The 19,129-nt window shown below is 35.9% G+C and overlaps 1 protein-coding gene across 5 annotated transcripts in view; it reads right to left on the bottom strand.

Annotated features, from left to right (window-relative positions):
• LOC132198438 (rap1 GTPase-activating protein 1) overlaps positions 1-19,129 on the bottom strand; it is a 225,295-nt gene that overhangs the window by 69,793 nt on the left and 136,373 nt on the right. The window contains exon 1 of one of the 5 annotated variants that reach the window (XM_059622493.1): positions 13,473-13,598. The exons of the other annotated variants lie outside the window; for them this stretch is intronic. Coding sequence (XP_059478476.1) covers positions 13,473-13,558 — 86 coding nt within the window. The 5' untranslated portion in view covers positions 13,559-13,598. Of the gene's footprint in view, positions 1-13,472; positions 13,599-19,129 lie in introns of those variants that run through there. 5 annotated transcript variants of the gene reach the window in all.

Below are 19,129 nucleotides of genomic sequence, written 5' to 3'. Positions count from 1 at the left end.
ATCTCTCGAGTCGGAATAAGCCGAGCAAGTACATTCATCTCTTTTCGCCGCCAGTTTGCTTTTTCTTTTTATTTCAAGGAATATCCAACCTACTCTCCTCTGCAGAATCTTTCCGACGATCTGCTGCAAAACCGAGAGCTTAAATGGCACGGAAAAGGGTTTATGCAAGAAAATTGAATTCATAATAATCGGCCGGGGCTTCGCAGCATTAATGGTTTGATGTCTGTTACTGCACCATATCTCTCTCTTGGCTCGCAGGGCGGAAAATCTGCCAAGGAGCTCCAATATCAATTTATTGCACTGTCAGGCGCCAACATGTGTGCACAGCCTGAAGATCGATGAGAAATTTCAATATGTACAGCTTTTCGAGGGTTCTCTTCGCTGAAGAAACTTTTTCAGTAAAATTTTCAATTTATATATCCAGGTAACCGAATATTTTATTTACCTGAGGATCGAGGATGTTTTGAAAGAATTAATGGAGATTTCATTTGTTTTATTCAATTTTATCTCCCAAAACATTAATTTACATTACAGAGCCCATGAAATTCATTGAGGACAAATATTAAAAAGAAACTTTGGAAACTTATTTATTTTCATTAAAAGGGCGTAAATATTTGCTATTTTGGTTAAAATAATTATGTACAATTTGAAACAAACAGTTTTTTTAGAAGAAAACTTACCGATTTTTATGTAGACTTGAAATATCATTTTATCTGGAAAAATATACAAATTGATCCAGAAATTTGGTTCATGTTTAGGTGAATTAAGAAATAATTGATGTATTTCAACGCCGAAATAGAGTTTTCTGAGAAATTCAATTTTTTGTAGTTTAACTTGCACCTGATATAGTGTATCACATAAAAATTAGTTATTTTAACTACATACCCATTTTTTTTTTAAATCAAGAAAAACTGCATGAATTTATTTGGTCAAAAGTTCACCGTAAAAGTGAATGGTTCATTCTAAAGAAATCGAAGTCGAGAAATCTCAGGCGGCGTTTTCTCTTCAAATTAAATTACTAAACAGTTTCACTGCTCTTTGTTTTGCTGAAGGCGCGAAAAATAAATTAGAAAAATCACATTAAATGAAGTGACAAGAGATGAAGAATTAAACGCTTTTGGCATTGATTCTCTCCGCACCGAATTTTGTTTTTTTCGAAACCGAGACCAAATAAGGATTTCCACGCTCTGAGCAAAGGAGAGAAGAGAAAAGCGGCGCTGCGGATTATGTTAAAAGCCTTGAGCATTAATTCGTCCGTCGCTGGCGAGTGGATTAAGTGAGCGCTTCCTTTTGTTCCCGAGAACCAGAATAATAATAATAAAAAGAGATCCACACACAAGTTTTGCCAAGCTGCGAAACTTGCCGGTCGTGTGGGCGAAAGAGCGAGAGAGGGAAGCCAATAATAAATAATGATGAGATTCGAGTTGAGCAACAAACTTTTATCATTTCGGCGGCAATAAATGTTGATGATTCAGCCGCGCGAATAATCACTTTTTTTCCGAATTGGAGTGGATGGCATTTTTTTTACCGCGTATTATTTTTCGCCAAAATTTGTGAGCTGCATTTGCAAAAAAATCTGCCAGTTTTTGACAGGCTTTTTATTTTGAAACAAATAAAAATAAAATGGGATTTAGAGGCGAGCTTTTCGTGTCGATATTAATCGCTGAGCGGGTTTTACGTCTCTGTATATTAAAGTTTCGAGGACACACGTATAACATTGATGGGTCAGTTTTTATTGTTATGTACCCCGGCAATTTATTGAGTAATTAAAATTTTATTTACGACGCTTTTAAGCGGGCAGGCCTCTTCTGGGCGCACCACAACAAAAGCACCAAGGTGGCCGAATGCGTTGAGTAGAATTTGCATTTAAATTATTGCTATTAAGTACGGTTCCCATGGAGAGAATAAGAAAAGAAAAGACGAGAAAGAAAACTTGGCTGCAGCAGCCAAGTTGCGCGCCTGCAACGGCAGATCATTATCGGAATAAATTGATCACGGCCTCGGCGAGTGAGATAAAAATTTATCCAACACAAATAGATGCACAACAGTAAAGTGCGTTCAAGAGATACGACTTTTATATTTATTTACTCAATTGGAATATCTATTGAATAATAATAACATTGTATTAAAAATAAAAAAAATCGTGGGTCGAAAAGAGAAAATCGAGCTCTGATGGAGACCAAGTTTTGAAAATTGCAGTATTCAACGTTTTAATAATTATTTCAAAAATATGTATGAAGAATCACAAACTATCTCCATATATTATTGCATAGCGTTTACTTAAAAACACTTCAAATTTCAATACCCCTCCATGGAATTTATTAAGGAATTACCATTAACCGGGAATTACATCAATTAATGCAAATGACAATTTGTAACATTATGTAACGAATAATACCAAGAACCAAGTTAAATAAATTTAATTTGCACACAGAACAATGCTTACAATGCACTTAATTTAAACTCAAGAAAAAGATTTTTGAATATATCAATTGAAATAAACAATTGCACTAGAAATATTCAATAAATAAAGGTGAAGTATAATAAAACCTAATGCAATGTTTATTAATAAAAATGGTTTTTAAAAATTAAAAAAAAAAAATAAAAGCAAGAATAAATAAAAAAATGGATATGTATATATTAATATTAAATAATAATTAAAACATATTGATCATACATAATTATATTATTTTGTTTCAAACATTTTTCTTAAACTGTTTTCCTCACCATTTGTAAAATGCATTCGTCGTTTCTTTCGATTCTCACGGTGGCATCTGCACGACCGTCCGTGCTGCAGTGGCCGCGGTGCAAGCTTAATTAGGCACTACTTGGCGCAATATTAAACGCGGCACGTATTTCCCTTGTAATTAGCAACAGAACACACATCACGGCGTTGTTTCGCGAGCCTTGAAATTCGCTGCGCCGAGAATGGAACTGCGGTCGTTATTATTATTTGTTTTATTCTCTATGTGTATGTTTATGTGCGATTACACTGTCCACCGCTCGCTTCATCATGCTAGAAAAAGCTTTGCATTTACAATTAATTTACGAGCAGAGCTTTACTCGGTTCACATCGGTGTATAATATGAAATGTACACAAGCAGGAGAGCAATAATTAAATTTTAATAATTAAACACAGCTGATAATTTTACCTTTTTGTAATGAATCGCTGCTTTGATCCCTGTTAATGCAAATTAATTGAGCTTACTTTGAAAGAGTTATTAATTTCATCACATAATAGTTCATAATTGATTGGATTTCCTTTAATTATTCCATTGAAGTATCTATGTTATAAAAGGTGCAATAATAAAAAAAAAACTGGATTTCTGCAACTGTGGTTACCAGTTCGCATTGCGGGTTGCAAAAAATACTATCACGTGAAATAATTTCAACCTGTGATAATTTCTTGGATGATTAATTATCCAAGTCAAATTAATCTCTTTCGCTTCAATTGGTAGATCGAGCTCATTTATAACATCTGAAATCCAAGTTTGTTCCAAATTTATCGCTCCATTTGACTATCGATCTGATAAAGAGTTTCACTTGTGGTATAATTAATGCCCATTATCAACGTCTAAAGCGTGGAGGAGCTAAATACCTGGATCGAATCTGCAGTTGAATTTTATTCAGCTTCTGTATTTTATTCAACACCAAAGGCGGATTTAAGTAGCTTGGGAGTTTCTGCACCAAACGCTTTCGTTTTGTATTTTACGTCAAGGATTAGCAAGGGAGGGTTTTGCAGCTGCGGCTCCTAAGTGTGAATTTGTATCGCTAATTGCATATATGTGGTGCTCTCGGAAAACTTGGCCGGACTGCCTTCGGGTCGGTTTTATCGTCGCCGCTGGAATTCTTGGCAGAGAAGCAGAGTGGTCATTATTGTTGTTGCTCTCTCGGTTTGCCGTCTCTTCGCAATTAAATGCAAATTTGCCTCCAGAGAAAGAGAGCGCGCGTCTCTCTAAGACAATCAATTAGAGGGAGACGGATGATTTTCCTTCTTGATAAAAAAAAATTAAAAAAGTAAAAGGTGCTGGTAAGAATAATGAACTAAGTCAGTAAAGATTAATTAAATATCGTTTAACTATACATGATATAGATGAAGGTTGTGGTTTTAGGATTTAATTGTGGTTAAAATCTTGACCTTTCAGGCAATCATTTATTTAATTGAAGAGAATTCATCTTTGAAGAAATTTTTTTTATTAGTTTATTGGCATTGGCAGAGTTGATGTAATCTTTAGTGATACTTTCATTAATCCTTCACTTGAAAATTTAGACCCTATTTCATATTAAGAAATATTTAAAGCATTTAAATTTTTTAATAATTACAAAAGTGATGTTGTTTTGGTTACTTGTGTGAATTTTTCTATATTTCGAGGCCTACAACTGGCTAAAACAACATTAAGGAAATTTTAGATGAAAATCTTTTTACAGTTTTCATATTTTATTATGAAATTATTGAAGCTTTCCAGGTCAAAGAGGATTATTTTTATTCTGTTGCGAGCTCAAATAATTTAGTTTGGAGTAAAATTTCAAATTTCACCGATCGATTAAAAACTCCATAGGGTGCTCGAAAAATCACGATTTGCTACCATAACAGGATTAAAACAGACCTCTCTCGTTAATTCCAATATTACATCCATGAAATAATTGGCTCAGCTGATGGGGCACGCGCACAATTTCAGCTCTCTCATTGAACAAATAACCGTAGTCCGATAATCCATCGCGGGGAATGGAGAAAAAATCCGAGAGTGCGGCGTGCGTCGATTACGCCGCAGCAGCGGGTCATTGAACAGCTGAAAAATTCGCTTCGTTATAATGCGATGATGATTTTGAACTTTGCATCTTTCGCGTCGATGGACGTTAGCGCGGAGAGAAGAACAATTGCGGTGCCGCGTGCATTATCATTATTATACGCGGCTGTCACACCGCGCTCAATGATGGAAACATAAAGCAGCGCCGAGATAGGTGATAATGCAACGCACACACTCACTAACACACGCCACTTATACAGTTAAAATGCCTCTCTCTGGCACTTTTGTTTTCACGGACCATTAACCTCACCCCGCTGTCTCTCTCTCTCTCTCTCTAACCATAAGCAGCACTTTTCTTCTGCTCTCCAGGAAAAGACGAAGAGAGTGACGGGCAGGTACGTAACAAGGGGTTAACTTGAGGCACGGCCACCGGTAGGAAGAAGATACTCCACTTTTGTTGGGGGAAGTTCATTCAACCAACATAAAGTTCGTGCAGAAAGGGAAAAATTTTCAAATCATTTTTTCCGATAAATATGAAATTTATTTATCCCAAATCAATAATGGAATTTTGGCTCAGAAAGAAATTTAAATTTATAAAAATGTCTGAAAATTTTAAGATAAATAATTCTGCAGTAAGTTGAAGCAGGAAGTTATTTTGTAACGCGGTTGAAATATTATTTCAAAAATTTATGAAGTGAAAAAGTAACTCACAATTCCTTAAAACGAAAAAAAAAATCCCATTAAAATACTTAATAATTACTTTTTACTACTTCTAATTTGCTAATCTTTTTTGAGTATTTTTATGCAAAGTTTTATCTTCTCCGTTCGACTTCTCTGCGTTTTCTGTCAATATAGTTCAGCACAGAGATGCAAAAGATGATTGCCTGTGACACTAATTGCTATGCGCATAAGCTAAATTCCAGCGCAGTCTCTTTCTTTTTTTCACTCGCCTCTCCTTGCGAGATGCATTCGGCTCCGCTTCCAAGAAGTGCAAAACAATCGCGCCGCGTTCATAATAAGGCACGATTCTAACCCCTTTAGCCTCTCGCGTGACAATGACAAGTATTTTTCACGCTCTGCAACCCAGACAAAACGAGCGCACACCTCGCTGCAAAACGGAGCAGGACACACCAAGCGGTGAACTAATAAATTGCAAGCTAATCAGGCGAGCTGTGGTCCAGATAAAGAGTAAGTGAGGTTTTAATCTTTTTAAAAACAATGTATTTTTTAATTGGATTATATAGCACAGAGTTCGTGTTCCTCTTGAGTTTTGTATTTAATTTAATTATATATATAAGTTTATTTAGAATTCTATTTAAAAAATCTGACAAATTGCAAAGAGGAGAGATGAGTTGTTGAAAATTTTATGATTCTGGTCATAGCGTTCGACTATTATTATAAATATTTGTTCTACATTAATCATGCATTTAAATTAAACATTTTATTTACTTTTGAAAAGGAAATCTAAATATATCTCTAGATAAGAATAAACTATTATAAAAAATTAAAAATTTATATAAGTACAGTAATTTGATAAATATATTTTTAAAGTTCAAAAAGTTCTCATTCGTAAATATATTACAAAATATAATTATGTTATTTTTATTAGCAATAAAAAAGAATATCTCATATTAACTTCTAATTCTTCTACTTCCTATTACACCTTGAATTTTTACTACTCCGAATAAATTTGTGTCAGCACCCCTTCATCGACGCCGTCACTTTTTATGAATTAATTCGAACGGGGGCTGCTGCGATGCGTGTCGAATGGCTAATAAAAGTGTGCATCGGAATCCATATCGCTCTTTCTCTCTCGCCCCCTGAAAATTCACACTACGTAAGCAACAGGCCCTCGTCCAGCGGGTATAATGGAAGAGAGCTCGTAAAAGTCGCCCCATAACTTTATTGCCATTATTTTTTGACTCTCGCGGATGGACAAACACGGGGCAGTTTTTCGGTAACGTTCGCGTTGAGCAATTAAACTTTTAATTGCGTCTAACGTTTGTCCACAGCTCTGTTTTTCCGTATAATTATATCGGAGGCAGGATGGCCAGAAATTAGTTTTGTTGTTTGCATTTTTATGGCTCGGGTCGGACGTTATTATCCGCGACTTTATATTCTAGAGCAACAAGCTTGCACCGGCCGGATTAAGTTTACAGCCGCCAGTTTTCACGCTCGTTCCTGCAACTGTTTTGTATAATTTTTTTGCAACATTTATTAAAGGCATGGGAAAAATGGTAAATATTATTCAATCTTTCTAGGATTAAAAAATATTTTAAAACTTATTTCAAAATCGCAGGGAGAGAGAGTTTCAGTTTCAGTTCTTGCATAATTTTTATTAAGAAATTATTATTGGAAGGAAATAAACATTAAATTTTATGTTTATTATGTATACCGTTCTTTCAATTTCCAATAAATATGGAACTCGCTGCCTTATATTTCGTCGTGCTTTGTTTGACCTTTGCATGTCTTGGCAGAAGCTGGAATCCTATAATTCTGAGAAAAAGGCGTCTTCAAAGTGGAAAAGATTAACTTTTAAATTATGGTATCTGTGCCTACAAGTTGTAAAAATAGTAATAAAAGGGAAGGCCAAAATATCATCTTAATTTTATACTAACGATCCTATCTATTTCCACGAATTCCATGCAATTAATTTTCCAAAGGATTGGAAGTTTTTTTTTATCAATTGAATTCTTTTTGATCATCGCAATTTATCGGAATATATATTTTTTTGCATACAATCGGAGCTTTTCATTTAAATATTCAACAGTTTATTTTTATCTTTTAATTGCTTTTGCATGGAAGTCAAAGCAGATTTGGGGTTTTCTCGAGAAAAATTTCTTAAACCCAACAAATTTATGAGAAAGGTTGAAGAACAAAAAGGCAAAAAGGATGTTCTCCTTCAAAAAGCAATATATGCACTGCACATTCGTTGACTGCGGTCTTGGAAAACCTGCCAATAAAATATGGATATCACTCGGCCGTTGGAATTTCATTTCTTCCTCTCTCCCAACACAGGCTGTACCGAAAAAAGAGAGAGAAAAAATGCACCGGTGCAAAAATACACTTTCTTGGTGCGGCCCAAGGTAAATAATAAATGCAGGCCTTTAGAATTTGGGCCGCGCAAGACGTTCCCCGATGCACAATTAGCCTAAGTATGGTTCAGGTGGGACCATTATCTTTCTGCCCGGCGCAGACACATCCCTAAATTTTGTCCGTTGCATTATTAAAAATTTTTCGGTGAGAGGGGCTTGAGACTGGAGACGGCGTCTCGGGGGACGATAATTTTCGCAGGGCCACTCTGCTCTGCGCCGTCTCCTTTTTCGTCCGCAGGTATATGTTTGCCGAAGAAATATTGTGTTCAACACGTCAGCCTGATGTAAAATTCATGTGTTTTCTCTTTCTCTCTTGACGGAGGCAAAGAGTAAAGAGAGAGAGAGAGAGAGAGAGAGAGAGAGAGAGAGAGAGAGAGAGAGAGAGAGAGAGAGAGAGAGAGAGAGAGAGAGAGAGAGAGAGAGAGAGAGAGAGAGAGAGAGAGAGAGAGAGAGAGAGAGAGAGAGAGAGAGAGAGAGAGAGAGAGAGAGAGAGAGAGAGAAAGGGTGGCGGAATGTTAAAATGATATAAATCGTGGTGGATTTTCAACTCCGGGGGTTATTTTTCGTGTTTGTCACGTCGTAAAAAAATATGTCATCTCAGAAGCAGAGTTGCTGTGAGTTTTATGGTTTCTGGAGTGGCAAAACTCGAGGAAAGACATCACTTTTATGACGTTATAAAGTATAAAGTGTTTCAAAAAATTGAATAAAAACCATCCAAAAATTCAACTTTGGAAATAAAAAAAAGTGCGAATGGGGAAAAAAACTTCCAAGAATTTCACATATAACGCCAAAATTCTCCCCGTAGGAGTTTCTCCAGAAAGACCTAAAATACGGCCCTTTAGAACTTAACACGTTCCTTCCGTTCATTACGCCTGCCGAGTATCACGTTCCGCGCCTCCCCTTACTAACAGGAACAATATTTTGCTTCAGCTTCGGCGAACTGCGCCAATGGAATATCCTTAACCATATATAAAGAATCGCACGCACGCGAAAGTTCCATAGATCGGCGCTTCTTAATCGCTACAAGCAACTTGGTGCTAAAGTTTGCCGTATAACTATAAAGGCGGCCAAATGAAAAAGTGGATGAGCGCAGAAGAGTTGCGCGTGCACTTTCCTACCGTAATTGGCGCACGCACAGGGGGCATTAATTTCCGCCAAATTGAAGGAAAGAGCAGCAGGAACGCCGATCTCAACTCCCAGATGTGGCCGTACATCTTTCAAAAGTTTTGGACTCACCTGAAACAAAAAGAAAAAATTAATACACAATGAAACATTTATCTGAGTGAAAACAATTTAAACAAACTTAAAGAAAAGTGCTTAAGCAAAACAATCTGAAAAATATCTTTAATTTTCAATTTTGCTATCGAAATCAAAACGAGTTTCAAATACGGTCTAATTTGTAGCACGTGTGATGATAAATTAAAATTAAATAGCATTATTTACTTGCTTTATTTTAGCCAACTTTTGTAGAAAAATTGTTAAAGTTTTTCCCCTATCTTATGACGACGCAAAACCCAGTGTGCAGAACGGCCAAGTTAATGCAACTCCTCTGCATTTCCATAATAACGAACATCTCCGTCGTTTTGGCGACGGAGAAAAGTGCATTTTCGCCGCGAGGAATTTGCCCCGTACTTCTTTTCTCTCTAATTGTGTGGGTGGTTCTGCTCCTCGGAGCATGCGGTACAAATATAAAATATTTTATTATAAAGTGGCTGCACTCTTTATTTATAGCCGGTGTGATTAAAATTCACGTGCGCCGGGTAATTTAAGGCACACGCCGCTCAAAGCACCTTTTGTGTCATATGTTATTAGTCGCGGCGCGCGGCAGGAGGAGGATGGAAATAATGGCCCGGCAGTATTACACGGTACAGCGCGCATCGCTTTTTCCATCTCGCGCGCGCCCCGCAAAAGCTGCACACAGTTGGTTTCAGTTAAAACACTCAAGATAAATAATTAACATACGCAGAAGCGACAGCAGACGTACTTAGCGGTCGAGTGCCGAAAAGCGATGGCAGTTTGATTGTCTCTCTCGAGCTTGTTTTGGGGTGGAAAGCGGTGGAATTAAAATTGAGAACTGACCACCAGAGTGAACGTTTCTCGGTCACATTTGCTGAAATTGTAACCGCTCTGAATGCTCTGATACTGCAGACAAATTTTGTTTTGTGAATCATTAAGTAATTTCCTTTTTTATTAAGAAATATAAGATAATAAATACGCATAATTATATAATTAAAAGCATTTAATTTTCCTGGAATTTGCAAGGTAAAAGAAATTGAATTTAGGGCACTCCGTTGAAATTTGTTGTTGCGACGTTGAAATATTTAAGAATTAAATATTTGATTTAAGCGATCTACTTTACTCTTTACTATTTTGGCAGTTTGTTTACTTACTTTACGTGCTGCGGTATCAATAAATAATTGAATATTTAATTATTGCCATCGCCTACAGTCAATGATAATTTATATAGCAATTTATAATATAACATATCAAACGGTCGGTGTAGCTCTTAAGACATTAGAAACATTTCTTTCAGTATTCTTCTGCACTAGTTACTTGACTGTATATATAATTATTAGAAATAGCTTATAATTTTGTAAAATGACAAACACATATACCAACTTACATGCTTAGTAGTTAAATTATTCAGTATTAATTTAAAAAAAAAATAAAAAAAAAATAAAATATAAATAAAAAAAACTCCTAAAACTGTTTTTATAATTATTTTTATTTTGTAAAATAGAAATTTAAAAATTAAAACTTTTTTATTAAATAACAATTTAAATTAACACAACAGTTCTATAACTGGTATGAGACATCTTACTATCTTTTCTCATCGCAAACTGAAGAAAGAATTTCAAATTTCTGGTCCAAGTTCTTTAGATCTGCGATTCCAAGTCAAAACTGTTATTTGACTTGTTTTGTATAATTTCGCCATCAAAGTCTGCAAACTTTGTCTTCCACTGCGTTGCATACATTTTCTACGTGGAGAACAAGAGCTTGCCTCGGCGGCGCAGAGAACTGCTGGTCTTTTTGCTATACCCATTGTCAGTAATTTCTCTGCGCTCTTTAACAACATTATCAGTGAGAGCGGAGACGACGCGGCAGTTCGTCACATTTATGTGATTGCAAGGACAGAAACAAAGCGAGTCGCGAATTTAATTAAATCATTTTTCATGTATCTCGCCAAAGAGAAAAAGATGGAGGAGCCTTTTCTTGCTGGCAAAAAGCGGTCGCAACAATCTTCCACTTTTATTTCTCTCTGACAGCCCGAAACCCATTCCACTCGACTCTTCTAGCTTTTTTCTCGATGCAATATTAAAAGGAAAAATTGCTCTGCACAAAGACACGAGAGAGCAAAGTCGAGGTCTTAAAGTACAGGGAGTGAATTTCTCTCGCCGTTTTGCAAGCATTAAAACCCATTTATTTCTCTCCATCTCCAGGGTTTTCTATGAAATTGCTTTTTGCAAAACAAATCCAATTTTCCGCACGTGTATGTATCAAGAAGAAATTGCTACCCTTTTTCAATGGGAGTAATATTTCTAATTTCAATTTATGATTAATGAAAAAGGAGAATCAATTGCTCGGATTTCTTTGCCAAGACGGTGTGTAAAAAATTTGTTTATAATGCAATAAAAGGGCTTATATTATTTATTTTCCTGTAAATTTCAATAAATTACTGAAAATTCTAAATTCATTTTAACCCTTTTTTTGTGGAAGATCTTGTTAAAAATACAACTTTTGTATAATTTACAAAAATCTTTCAGTCGCCAAAAATAACATTTTTTCTACGTAAAATTATATATTATTGACTTGTATCGGAAATGAAAAAAAGTTGTCAATATTTTGTGTCACCACAATTTTCCCCGTATTAAACAAATTATTCCCTTTTGAAATTTCCATTTCCCGGAACACAATAAGTACAGCCTTCTTTGCTAGCGGTCGACCTTCCCTAGAACCCTCTGCGTGTGCTCTCAATATGCAATAACTCCTGGTCACGGCAGCGCGGGAAACGAGCGAGGAAAGAAGAAAGTTTTTGTCTTTCAGTCTCGTTTGCGGTGTAACTAAAGGATTAATGCCTCGCACGCCACACAGCTTTGCCGGTGGAAAAGAGGTTTTTGTCCTCACGGGGGCGGTGAGCAGAAAGAAAAATACGTAATGGTCAGTGAAACAATGGCTGAGAAAAAGAGAAAACGTGTATGTCTTGGTTGCAGCTAGAGACGTCAAGCTGCGGAATAATAAAATAAGTTTGAACACGAGTTTGTATTTCTACAAGAGCGCCCGATAATTGAGCTCTATTTTCTCTTAATCCTCTCGATATATGGAAAAACTTTTCTGGGAAATCATTTTTTTTTTTTCAAAAGTGGAAAATCAATACAGTGTATATTCATGAATTGCGCGTGTACATTATTAATTGGAGAAGGCTTACGCAAGCATTTCGTTCGAGATTAATGGATTGTGCAAACTAGCTCCGCAGAGATACATGTTATGAATCTCCATGGAAACGGTTGTGGGAGAAAAACGTGGAAAAATTAAATGGAGCAAGCCTGGGATAATTTAAACGACGATTGCAGGAGGAAATGTTATTTTTTATGTGCTTTTGTGCTACACGGCATAAACCATTTTTAATGCTTAGACTCTGGCTAACGTTTTTTACAGTTGAAAGAAAAATTTAATTAAATTTTCAAAGTCTGAAATAAAAGCAAGACACGTTAGATCGTTGCTTTTACCTAAACCAGTTTTTCAGGCGCAAATTTGATGATAAATGTTTCAATAAGACTGATTAATTACACAACGTTTGCAGCATTTTATCTCTTCCCAATTAAAAATTAAATTATTTTATTTATAATTAATTTCTTTTAAATAATTTGTTTTTAAATATTTAAATTTATTTATTTTGCAATCTCGTGACTAAAATTAAAAAAAAAAACTTTTGCAATTGGCACATAGAAGTTTGCAACGAAAACATGGCAAGATATTATTCTGGTTGAGAGGTCGTGCAATTACTTTCCACCCCAATTGTTCTTTACGGCCGTGCCTTCATAATTCAGAGTTTAATTTGCTGTGTGAGTGTGCCAATAATACAAAACACAAATATAATTGCCTAGCTGGTGGGTTCGCCTTGGCAAGACCGACTGCGTTGCACCGAGAGATGCACTCACTCTGCTCGTATAATTATAATTATGCAGTTGGCTTCAACTGGGAGGTCTTTCACGGCAGCAAAATAAATAAACTTGTCAATGTGCGCCTGCCCGCCTCGGATGTGTACTTTAACACGCGTCAATTGCGCATAGCCGACTAATGAAATGGGAAAAGTTAAATGTGTCTGTGATGTTTTTTTCTATTCCGGTTTGCCTCTCTCGGAGAACCCCATTGAAAGGGTCAGACAAATGCAAAATGAAAAAAATACGGTTTCAAATTTGGTTTTGACAAAATATTTGTTTAAAATAAAATAGAATGCTACTGAAAAAAATGAACTAATAGAACATTTTTTCAAACGGACTATATTTTTGTAAAAAAAATCCTATTACAAAATACTCTGATAAATCATTTTACAGTTGAAATAATTTGTTATATTTTGAAACTGATTTAACACAAAAAATTCTAATTTAATTCTAGTGATTTCCCTCACCATTTTTTGCGCCTCCTTTTCATAAGGTCCCAGTCCACGATCAGATTGGTGTGGATCGTGGACATCGCGAATTGGAGGATGGACATGGTGATCTTCCTCCCTTGGTACCTGGTCGCTTGCCAACTAGTGAATGTACACCAGACCGCGAGACCGGCACACAACCCTCACCCCTATCACGACTCTCTCGTGCGCCACCCCTGGGTAAAGGCGGAAGCAGCGGATCTTTGCTCGTTCTGCGAGACGCACATAGATGGGGAGACTACCGGTTGGTCGCGATATAAGTTTATTCGTAACCCTTTTTACAGCGGAAGCGCAGTGTTGCGTTGTGAAAAAAAATAGCATGTAACTGCAATACTAATTGAAAGCATTAAGTTTAAGATTTGATGTTTATGGAAATAGTATTATAGAAGATTTAAAAATACGTTTTCTTATTTTCTTATAAATAATATTAATTTTTGTGAAAATTTTGATGAGAATTAAAACAACTAGAAAACCACCAAAATTAATTGATCACTAAATCCATTCTTCAAATTGCAATAATTTGTTTCAACATCATCATTTATATTTTTTTTATGAAGACTCATATTCAAGCAATAAGGGCACCTATAAGAAATACATATTGAATGCAATATATAAAAACCTTTTTAAAAAAGAAAATAAATCTATAAAACAAAATTTATCTTAATAAAAAAAATTATTTAAAATAAATCAAATAAAAAACATAAAATAATTTTACGTATGTTTAAATTTAATAATTTAAATATATTTAACTTTAAATTATATTTTCATTAAAACATTCATCATTGCTCAAATTTTAATTTTTCCCTTCGGAAAACACCGCAGAGTGACGCCGTATGGGGTGTGTATATGAAAGCTGAAAAGAGTTGCAGGCGACACTCGAAACAGTATCAAAAAGTATTCAAGCCGCGCATTTGCACCGAGAAGAGCACCCTCGACGGCACACCTCTTGACAAAAAATGTTGCGAACAATAAATATCGAGTCACGAGAAGGGAGAGTCAAGAACGCATGCATGCTCTCGAGCGACTTGTAACTTTGATACACACAAAGCGCGCTTTAATGAGGGATTAACAATCCATGCATGCAAAATGAACGGCATCAAGAAGTCGCTCGGCGGGGACAAATTGCATTTTATATAAAAAAAGAGAGAGAGAACTTCAAGAAGTGAGGCGGCGACTGATTTTTGATATGCATATATTAAAGCAAACCCTTGAAAGTCCCCTCCCTATTGTGTGTTCGCATTGTTTGCCGGTGGTGTTATTTTTTTTCTTCTACAGAGTTGAAGGAGAAAGAAAATTATTATGCAAAAATATAAAGTATAGTACTCGAGTTTGAACAAAATCGTTACAGTTTCGCTTCGCTTTTTTCGCAGCATGCACCATGCTGAGAAAAACCGGCGTGGTGTTATTTCCATTAATGCGAGTGTCAATTAACATAATACGCGGCGTGTATTATGACACCTCGTACATTATATTAAAGCGTTTGTGCGGAAGAGAAAAAGGCATTAGGATAGTTTTAAGTAGTGAGAAGGTCTTTCTTTCTTTCTTTCTTCATTAAAACGTACCGTTAAACACGCAGAAAAAAATAATTAAGAGTCATTTATGATTGCACCTGAATGGGTTCTTATCTTAATGACGTAATTATCAACTTTGCAAACAACTTTTACAATTGTGTTAAACGTTAAATTAAAATTAATTTCCACCAAAAATGTAGGTGGGCAACGGTTTCTTCAATTTATTTTTTTCGATATTTTTTTTTCCAAAGGTCATAAACAAATAATCGTCCTGAGCAGCTTCTGTGAACGTTGAAATGCTGAATATTTATTTCTACAATTCACGCGATCGGTTTTGGCCGGGCAAAAAATCCAGTTCCCACAGCGGAGAGATAATAAAATTCAAGTAGCATTCAAACGCATGCATTATTCAAATATGTTTTTTGTTCTTCTTTGGTAATGTGGCCATTTGAATAAATACGCATTTCTTCACTTATGAGGAGATAATATACACTCACGAGTCAGCGTGCAGTTCCCTTTACTCGATTATCACCAGCTCATTATAATGTGCGCACAGTGAAATTTTCCGTTATCGAAAAGTCACATACGGTCGGCGCCCGATTTGGCCAATTGCAATTTGCATCGGTCAGCACCAGTGAAAGTTGAATTCTGCAGAATCACAACCGGTCGATTGTTCGAAAATAAACAAACTTATCATTATGCATACACAAACTTGAGGTGAAAATAAGGCGCGATAATCGATTGACGCTCAAGCCCAATTTGCGCCTCGCATCTCATGCTTTCGATCTTTATAAAAATGTGACTTGCAAATATTAGCAGGAAAGGAAATCTACTGGTCAGATGGAGAATTTTTTTTATCTGCCTATTCAAACAAATAAAAAGGAAACCCACAAAACGTCGACTTTGTGGTTCGGGAATAAAAAATAAACATCTGACTAGTCTATTAAATTAATTATCAGCCAATTTACAACAGTCCGATTATTCCGAATAGACCGCTACTTTTTATAACATATTATAAATTTTTATATATTCACAACTGCTCGGAAAGAGATGGTTTGAGGCCAAAACCGCAGGAGGATGCGTGAGTGTCATTGGCACCAGGGCCGAAAACACTCTCATCCTTTCATTCTCCTTTTTATTTCTTTCTTATGTGCCGCTGAAAACCGCACGCTCATTTTCAAAGTCGGTCCTTTCCATTTCTTAACCTGAGGCGGCAACAGTAGTAATTTCGCTTCCTCAAGTCGTTGCTGGGCCAGACAATGGGTTGGAGAAGACCGAGCTGTGCATTCGAGCCACGCGACAAAAGTTAAATGAGACCGGCAGAGCGTGACGGGGGTTGACATAAAAACTGCCCTTGCCGTAAAATGTCAAGGAAGAGTAAAAGGAAGTTACCTTTAATTGCCTCTTTCCGGCAGACAAAAGAGATGACTTATTATTTTAACGATGAAAATTTTCTTAATTCCTTAGTCAAATTTTGTGGTAAAATTAATTATTATCTTTCAATTTGATTTAATTAGGTACGATTGAAGAAAATAGGTGATCAACTTAATTAACTTCATTAATTATTCAGCTTCATTTCAGTCTTTAAAAAAAATACAAAATCTACAAATTATGTTAAAAATTTGACTACCAATAATTTACATTTTTTTTAATTAACGAAAAAAATATACAGGCAAATAATTTCACCCTTATTCAGGTGTTTTGATTTTTCAACTTATTTTAAAAGAATGCCTTTAAAAAGTCTCTCCCGAGATTAATTTAAATGTGAGAGAATTTCCACAGATTGTTGATCTTTGTCAGTTGATTAAATCATCAACCTGATAATAAACTTTTGGAAACTCCCTTTTCATGTAACTCTTCTTCTAATGTCCTTGCTCATTTAGAGATTCCCATAAAAGACCAAATCTGGAGACGCAGCAGCATCTTTAATCGCTTTCGAAGAAAGGTCACGGGCCATAAACTCGCAAGTTGATGTTTAATGAAATTTTTCAAATAAATTCGTATTAAAATATGATCTAAACAATTCACGATTCCTGTTGCAATGCCCAGCACAAGACCAAAGAAGGCGGCGTATTACGTAGACACATTTTCTCAGACCTTTCCATTTCTGTGAACTTCTTAGTTAGTCGAGATTGAGTGCGTTAATTAATAGTCAATTAGATGAGTTGATCTATCGAACGGGCACAATTTATAATAATTGAGGTCGGCTGCCCTTTTATTGCATTATGCAATCAAGCGCATGGGAGGCGATCTAATCAGAGACTTTATGCACGCTCCGCTTCCAACATATCTGCCTGTGCAATCACGCACGCCTCTTGACTTTTGTCTCAATATGGGCTCGATAACGTGAACAAATGAATGAGAAAGACAAAGGGACCTCCAAAATGCGAAAGGAAGTTTGTCGTCACGTTAGGATGAATTAATTAGCTGCCGTGTCAAGGGTTAAAAACGAGCGGTGACCCCGCGTGCCATCTGACCCTAAATCCTCCTGACCAAGTCTTACATGGAAATGGTGAGACTGTAGCGAGACCGCAAGAGAACGGAGCTAATTAATTGCAAGAGAAAGAGGAAAAGAGTAGAGGGATATTTTTGATAAACTTAGGGTCAACGGTTATTAAAAAAAATAGGAAGCATTGTCCTCAATAGTTTGATTTGCAATCAGTTATTTAATTTTTTGGATTAGAAATAAAATTAAACCATTTATTAATATATTTTGAAGTTAATATTTTACCACTTTAAAATATCTTGTAGTTACTTTTGTTTGTTTTTAATTTTTTTAAGCATTAAATTGAAAGTTCAAAATTTTCCATAATAAATAAATTTTTATGCTTTAACATAGTTTCATTTTATTTTTATTTTATTGCTTTAATATATTTTTTCGCATTGACTCACTGTAAATAATGGGAATGAAATATTTTATCATTCTTCCTTACTGATGGGGACTGTTTGCAATCGGAGATTAAAAATGTAGAGCATGAAGTTTATATGTAAGAAAAAATTTCCTTTATTATTAGAAGATTTGACTTATTCCCAAATTCAAAATGCTTTTTTCACAATCCAACGTGATTCAATTTTCAATTTTACAGCGAGTGCAGATGCGTGCAGATGTAATAAAAAATGAAATGGGAAAAAAATCAATGAAGAACTATTTCTATTTTCTTATTTCAAATAAGCACATAAAGTTCCACCGCGTCATAAATAACTGACCAAGGCTAGTGCTGAGTTCATTAACGGCTTTAGTGTTTTATTTGAAACTCATAATATTTACGCAACCTCTTTCAAAATATCTCATTTGATGGAATCTCTGTTCTCACAATGGGCTCCGTTGTGTTACATTCTCGCATATACATCTTTAAAAAGTCTCTCTCGTCGAGAGAGAGAGAGAGAGAGAGAGAGAGAGAGAGAGAGAGAGAGAGAGAGAGAGAGAGAGAGAGAGAGAGAGAGAGAGAGAGAGAGAGAGAGAGAGAGAGAGAGAGAGAGAGAGAGAGAGAGAGAGAGAGAGAGAGAGAGAGAGAGAGAGAGAGAGAGAGAGAGAGAGAGAGAGAGAAATATTTCCATGATTGAATCTCGCAGTCACGCATCTCTCGCGAGAGGAGGGGAGAAAATCTGCATTTGATATTGAATTTGCATAAATCCGCCGTTTTCCATTCCACTGAAAACGGCAATCGCCTTTTACAGAGAGCGAAATTGTCAGTCGCGGGCAAAAAAATCTGAAAATAATGGCGCAAGGAAGCGAAATAAATATGGTGGTACTCGTTTCTTGTCAGTTGTGGAAATAATTATAAACCGGCGGCACCTGCCAATGTGCAATACACGCACTACTCCCATTCATTCCGACCAGTTGCATAAATGAATATATAATTATATATTTATTTCAATTTCAAGAAGTGCTTGTTGTTTACTTATTTATTTGCTGCTTTTCTCGTGAATATTCACTCTCGTTTTTCCGCCTCTAATAATTTTCTACGGCTTTTCTCTCTCTCGGCTGCTCATTCTGTCCACCCACTCGGCTGCATATACAGTGACATACGCGTAGTGCATCCATGCGCCGATTGTGAGCCGAGCGGTAATAAAACATGCTTGTATACTAGTGCTAATTATCGGCCATTAATTAAGTGAGCAGTC

This window comes from Neocloeon triangulifer, unplaced genomic scaffold (genome assembly GCF_031216515.1).
Source record: "Neocloeon triangulifer isolate White Clay Creek 2 clone unplaced genomic scaffold, ASM3121651v1 ptg000012l, whole genome shotgun sequence".
Taxonomy (NCBI): domain Eukaryota; kingdom Metazoa; phylum Arthropoda; class Insecta; order Ephemeroptera; family Baetidae; genus Neocloeon; species Neocloeon triangulifer.
The sequence above is the reverse complement of the archived record's forward strand: the minus strand, read 5'-3'. Positions and strand labels throughout refer to the sequence as shown.